This window comes from Ixodes scapularis, unplaced genomic scaffold (assembly GCF_016920785.2).
Source record: "Ixodes scapularis isolate PalLabHiFi unplaced genomic scaffold, ASM1692078v2 PGA_scaffold2__306_contigs__length_199485367, whole genome shotgun sequence".
NCBI classification, from domain to species: domain Eukaryota; kingdom Metazoa; phylum Arthropoda; class Arachnida; order Ixodida; family Ixodidae; genus Ixodes; species Ixodes scapularis.
In genome coordinates, this window is record NW_024609857.1 from 108,827,491 (window position 1) to 108,833,904 (window position 6,414).

The 6,414-nt window shown below is 41.6% G+C and overlaps 1 protein-coding gene across 2 annotated transcripts; it reads right to left on the reverse strand.

Moving 5' to 3' along the window:
- Positions 1-325: 325 nt before the first annotated feature.
- On the reverse strand, positions 326-5,855 carry LOC115310036. 2 transcript variants are annotated; one of them, XM_040209798.3, is made up of 7 exons: positions 5,713-5,855; positions 5,504-5,628; positions 4,230-4,298; positions 3,594-3,799; positions 2,613-2,934; positions 2,451-2,551; positions 327-651 (listed from the first exon to the last, which is right to left on the reverse strand). In XM_040209798.3, the coding sequence occupies exons 3-6, from the start codon at positions 4,256-4,258 to the stop codon at positions 2,461-2,463; spliced, it is 648 nt and encodes a 215-aa protein (XP_040065732.1). In that variant the 5' UTR covers positions 4,259-4,298; positions 5,504-5,628; positions 5,713-5,855; the 3' UTR covers positions 327-651; positions 2,451-2,460. The 2 variants fall into 2 exon arrangements, with proteins under 2 accessions (XP_040065731.1, XP_040065732.1); XM_040209797.3 differs by lacking the exon at positions 2,451-2,551 and having other exon boundaries at positions 326-651.
- Positions 5,856-6,414: the final 559 nt, after the last annotated feature.

Consider the following 6,414-nt stretch of genomic DNA (forward strand, 5'->3'; position numbering starts at 1 on the left):
TACGTTCACAGCGTTGTTCATCAGATAATTTAATGCGTGGAATGTATGCACTTGAAATGATAACCCTGATCTTCCAGAACTTTCTAACCCGCTGCACCCCTGGTCACGTGACCTCCCCTTTAACCTATCAGCAACGCACCCCTCACTCCTCTCCCACCGGTTTACCAATCAGCACCGACCCTCGCAGCCAGGCTTTAAACGTAGCCAAAGAATGTTTCACGTTAAAAAAAATAAGGTCCCCCTCCCTCCCCGAGACACATTGTTGCTACTCTTGGCATATGTTTATTTACAGTGTGGCAGTGTCAGCTGTCGGGGCAACGAAACCAAAACAAAAGAGAGCCAGGTTGTCTTCATCCAGAGACTCTAAGTAAGCTATGCTCTTAAATCAACATAAATCAATCAGTCATTCACTTTAATCAAACTCAAGAGTTAAAAGAAACATACAAGACAACACGGAAAATTTACACTCCTTTCCATTTGCGGAAAGCATGACCCCTGTGAAGATACCATGCAGTACTGCATCAGGAGGCTTAGGGAACTCCACGAGAGGCGGCAGCGAGGGGAAGCGAATGTGGACAGTGTGCACTTTCACTGCATGGCACTTGCTGCCAAAGTGAGGATTCTTGGAGCGGAGGAGCAGGTGGCAGCTCTCTATGAAATGGACAAAATTGCGTATGAATTTCAAAAAAGAAGGGTGCAGGAGCGAACCCCGACAGACCACATGCATCACAAATAAGATTTGCATGGTTCTATAAGAAAAGACACATAAATTACTTTTGCATGCACTGGAATATAGGCCGGCCTATTTAGCAACACAGCCCATGGATCAAGTTTTTAGAATGCTTAATTTCGCTTTTTTAATTTTTTTTCTTTTTATGTATTAATACTGAAACTATACTGGCTCAGGCCCCGCTACTCGTGCGGATTGCTACAGCAGGCTTCTGTCACTGTTTGGAACTTTCAATTACAGCTTCGAATAAGGTACTACTATTCGATTACTACTGTCGGTGTTTGATCTTTATCAAACATCGACAGTATATCAAAGTTTCGTAATATTCCTCATGTTCCTGGTCTGTTCTGACGTGTTAGTTAGCTCTGTTAAATGTGCTTCTCATTGTGCAGTCAATTGGTGAAGTAAAGTGGAAAGAATAGAATTTTTACAATTTAAAGAAAACATCAATTTTGGTACTCAAAACTATTTCACTCTAACATTATTTCAGTGGAATACACTATATGCATTACTTTCCATCCCATACCAACAATTTAACCATACACAATGTTCATACTCCCCTTCACCAGTAAGCACCTTGTGCTATGGTACTCTAAAAATGCACTGGCTGTGTTTAAAAAACAAAAAGGGAAAATATTTTGGTAAATGCATAACCTTTCACCTGCTTACTTTATTCAAGTGCTAATACCTATTTACATGAATCTAGAGACAAATTATATGATTCAATGTCTGGCAAGGCAAATGCCAATATTTTTTTTCTATTCAGTTTCAGAATTACCAGAGCCGCTCCTGCAGTCTTTTTTTTTTTTTGCCTTTTTAATTGTTGACCTAAGTGCAATATTTACATTTATTTGGGCTTCATTATATTTTTCTGTTCAATCCAGCAACTTTCAACTCTGTGCATTCCTAACACATAAGGTTTTAAATAAATTGTATTTTAAACAGATGAGTTATTGAAGCACTTAGTTATATCTGCTGCAAGACCATATGTGCAGAAGAGATCATCAGGCAGAACGAGGCTTTATCAGCAAACAGTACTTGGACAGGAGAAGTCACTATCGTAACACTTGACATAAAGAGGTCTTCATAGACACACACAATAAGTTACCCTCCCACTGCAAATAATCAATCTCCATGTGTCATATAGGGGACATATCCCATGGTATGAATCCTGGGAAATATCTGTGGTTACTGTAAAAGAGTATTTTTGCAGGCTTGATATTTCACAAGTTGTGTGAACTGCAGTTTTAGAAAATATTTTGCGAGCACAATTTTTTGTGATTGGTATACATCAAATCATTACCATGGGGCAATACAGACGCATGACCCGTTCTTACAGATTATTTTTGAAGTCACTGCTTGCAAAAGTTAATTTGTCTAATATTATTTTAGTATGTTTTTTGTGGAAAAGGATCTTCAATACGGTTTCACATCATCCTAAATTGTTACTTATTTTGGCTGTAATATAAAAAATTTAATTTTTCATCATTAAAAAATTTTTCATGAGCAAAGTTTACATGCAGTACAGTGATGTCTTGTTAATATTGACACCTGTGTTCATAAGAACAAGACAAATTCATGTTTTGACCCAGTACGTCCTTGAAAATGTTGTCCATACATATAGCGGCGTATCCATATTAACGGGGTTCGTATTAACGAGACATCACTATGTATGGAACTTGTAATTTTCCTGATAATCAAGAGATGTGAGGGGAAATACCTGTGTCAGCTCAGTGTCTATCAAGGTACTTGTCCTGCCATGGCACTTTGCCATCCATCTCAAAGTACATAGACAAGTACTCCCGAATACTGTAAGCCTGGCTGGAATTTCACAAAAAAAACAATAAGAGGCAAGCGTGCATACCAACATACTAATACATACTCGGTACATCTCGTGCCCCGAGGTGGAACATCAGTGAGACCAGACCCTTCGTCTTCTTGTGACCTCCACTGTCCTTTGACAAGCTCGCCTTCCCAGTCTTCTCCATCCACAGATCCAGGGGGCACATAGCTGCGTTCAGACACTTCAGAGTGCTTCATCAGGAAGTTATGGAGGACCACACATGCGGCCACAATTCTGTCCGTGGTCTCTTCTTTTGCAGCGAATGGCGACCTCTGTGCCAGTATGCCGAAGGAGTTCTCCACTACCCTCCTGGCTCTGCTCAGCCAATGGTTAAAGACCCTGGGAGGTCTTCCTGCGAGATCTATTGACAGACAAAAATATAACATGATTAAACATTTCCTTTTTGAATGCCTCTTTTCATCACCGGTTCCATTTAAGTTCGCAGTTCCGAGGTCTAATTTTGGTCAAGGTGACAGGGAGGATGTTCTTTGCTGCTGATTGGATGTGGTACCACAACTTGCACATACATTATGTGCAAGTTGAGACATTATGTTCAAATCAATGAGACATTTTTGACCTGTTTGCGAGTTTGCAATTGTGCAATATTTTGGTGAGTATGTCTCGCCAAATTGCAAATGGCGAAAGGTCTCATGACATGCTTGTCCATAGTACTTCATCCACCGGTCGATATCAGCTTGTGTATGGCAGCAGAACAACTTGATACTTGCAAACAAACTGTGGGTTATCAATTCATAGTTTCCAACATGAAATAGCAGACAATCACAATTTTAGCCTGCATCCAATCTTGCTTAGCCGCGGCACCGGGTTCATAGACACTACTAACTTTTTTCCAGTCGGTTAGCAAACGGCATACGGTGTTTTCCTGTTTTATTTCCGTCTGCCAATGGCGCTTCGTAGCAAGTGAACTGCATTCTTCACAAAGATTAGAAGACAAACCATCTATGAATGCTTTAAGTAGCTCAGTGAGCGGAAAAATAGAACTCGCTCTCGTTTTCTTACTCTTTCTTAGAAACGGTCGCATTACGAACGTCTTCAGGGGAAATGCTTCATCCCCGACAAAGAAGTAGGGGACTTTCCTACTCCCCAGCCAGCTTGCTGTTGGGAGACGCCGTTGGCCTTCTGCAATAGCTTGTAGAAAATCTGAGCGTATGAAAATGCCTGCCTCACTCTCACTTCCATGATGGCCTATTTCCACATAAAGGAACCTGCAAAAGAAGTTAAATATGGATATATGCATACGTGCATATGTTTATGAAATGGTCTCGACTTGCCAAATTGCTTCAGATGCAGCTAGTTAAATTGATGAATTTTTAGAAAATAAATTGTGTACCACATGTGATATGGCATAAGCCTGGTAGTTGGTGTTGCAGAATACTTTGTATCTTTATGCAGATTGCATTAAGATATGCATGCAAATTTTTATACAAATCAAAATCTTGGTGCGAAAAGCTTTTCTCTGCCAAATCTGCTGATTGCTTTTATAGTGCACATTCACTTTATGTATAAGCAGAGAGTGCGGAGTGCAGAAAAAATACTTAGGAAATTTGGCAGTCACCCCGAGTGACAATTCAACAAGTGAAATCCTTGCGTTTAAACAATAAAATATCACCTATAAAATTGTTAAATTGCACTAACCTGTACTTGGCATTACAGATGGCAAGCATCAACTGCTGAACGTCGTTTTGTAGTTGAAGTTCAGGCTGCCTGTGCGGCCTGGGCTCTCGATCACAACATGCTTACCATCCATGGCCCCCAGGCAGTGTGGGAAATTCCAGGTCTCCTCAAATTCCAAAAGCAATCTAGAGAATTAAATATTTAGTACCTACCTCCTGCTCTCTGCTTGGCTGGTTTGGAGCTCAGCAATTTTTATGTAAATGATATTGTTCTGCTATTTTTCCTCTCGCACAATGCTATACATGCTACTGTTTTGCAGTGTCTGTGACCTAACTGAAATGCATCAACCGAAGACCATGACATCAGCTCTGCCATATTGAACTAATTGTTTTTACGATTCAGTCATTACATCACTCGTACTGATGCTCCCAAAGTAACACGCTACCCTTTAAATGCCCCATGCGCAAGTTCAATAAAGGCCATTATGTTAAAGACCTGCAACCACTCATCTGCGTGCTGTGGACATGTCAAGAACAGTGGCTGTGAGACATCCCAGAGTGCTTGGCAAGTTTCTTGGATGATGCCACACTGTGGAGCTGCCCATGCAGTTGTGAAATGAGGCACCGCGGATGTATAAGTTGTTTTCACAAGACGTCACTCCGCTATATTGTTGTTAGTTTGTTTTTCCAAACGAATTTACTAACATAGAGGATTACATCGCAACCTGTTGAGGAGATGCCAGCGTGGGAAGACTTATAAGCTTCTGCTCTATGCATTTAAGGGGTCATGTTAATCCTTGGAATGCTCGCCTTCGGCACACGCCAAACAGCTCACAACAACAAAATGGGGGACAAAATTATGTCAGTGAAAACTCCCTATTGTCCAGCAGCAAGGAACCTGCGTCTCACGTAATAAAGATTAAAGTTATCAGAACGAATGGCCAAAGTGAAGGCGAGCTGGTGCGTATTAATCATGATGTTTAAACCCTGTGAAGGAAGCGAACTTCACTAGCCCAGTCTCAAGGTTTGAAAATCATAAATAAGAATATTAATTGTAGAGAGGACAGGCTAGAAATCTCCGATTGGAATGCGGGAAAACGCATATCTTAACACAAAATATTTATTTAGTTTTTAATTAGTTCGCGCATTATTACATCGTACACGTACCTAACGCCCGCAGCAGTTGAAGTGATCTCGTAGAAATTAATTAATTCGATACTGAAGTGCGTTTTTAATTACTTTTAGTCTAAAACACTTAATTTCGTTATTTAAGCAGAATACTCTTTCTTGTCTTACCTGAGTGTCACAATTAGCCGCTGTTCGGGCGTGATGGTTTTCCTCCAGTTAGTGTTTGTTTTCTGATTTTGTCGGGCACCAACTCGAGCAAGGTGTCCAAAGCGCTCGGAGGCATCCTGATGTAGCTGTAGAAATTAGGTCTTATTAACGTCACAAGCAACATTACCTGGCTGTGAGCAATTTTAGTTGAACGTGTGGAATATACTCACTCCCGAAAGTACTCCTCATCGTGAGCGCGCAATTCGGCCGCCAAACGACAAGCTTGGCCGTGCTCCTCACGGTCGAGGAGGAACGGCCTCACCCACCAACGTCTTCTTCTACGCTGCTGCCTCAGTTTGCATTTCACTTTGCACACCAGAATTGTTTAAATGTAAACATTTTCGACGGACATCCGTCTGGTTAGGAATGATTAATAAATCTTCAACTTAGAAACTCTAACCAAGCTTTATTAAAAAGCAAAAATCTCGACGTTTCGGAACCAACTCGGTCCCTTGATCACGGGTGACTGTTTTTGTCCCGCGGAACGGCCTGCCCACGAACCCGAACACCCCCGGGTGTTTTCCGGATTATCCCTCTTAACCCCGAAACGTAGCTGCTGGGAAGGGTCCCCGTCGACCAGTTTATGTTGCCACGTGTGCATTGGATGTGCCACGACTCCAACAGGAGGCGCCTCCGCCAGTTTTTCTCCGTTCCGAGGATAGTTGGTTCCGAAACGTCGGGATTTTTGCTTTTTAATAAAGCTTGGTTAGAGTTTCTAAGTTGAAGATTTATACACCAGAATTGTTGTGAGCAGCACATCCTCCTCATAACCTTCGCCGTTGTCCATCGTAGTCGACCGCCAAGCGCAAAACTGGCGGCAAACGCCCGACGAAGCAGACCAAACAACAACAAAAAAAAGAGAAGTACAGACG

Excerpts from the sequence above, each read along its gene's own strand:
- LOC115310036 (XM_040209797.3), bottom strand. The coding sequence starts at position 4,258 with ATGCTTGCCATCTGTAATGCCAAGTACAG. Across the intron at positions 2,935-3,593 it reads GCGACCGTTTCTAAGAAAGA|ATCTCGCAGGAAGACCTCCC; the intron begins GTAAGAAAACGA and ends GTCTGTCAATAG. Across the intron at positions 652-2,612 it reads CGGGGCACGAGATGTACCGA|AGAGCTGCCACCTGCTCCTC; the intron begins GTATGTATTAGT and ends TCCATTTCATAG.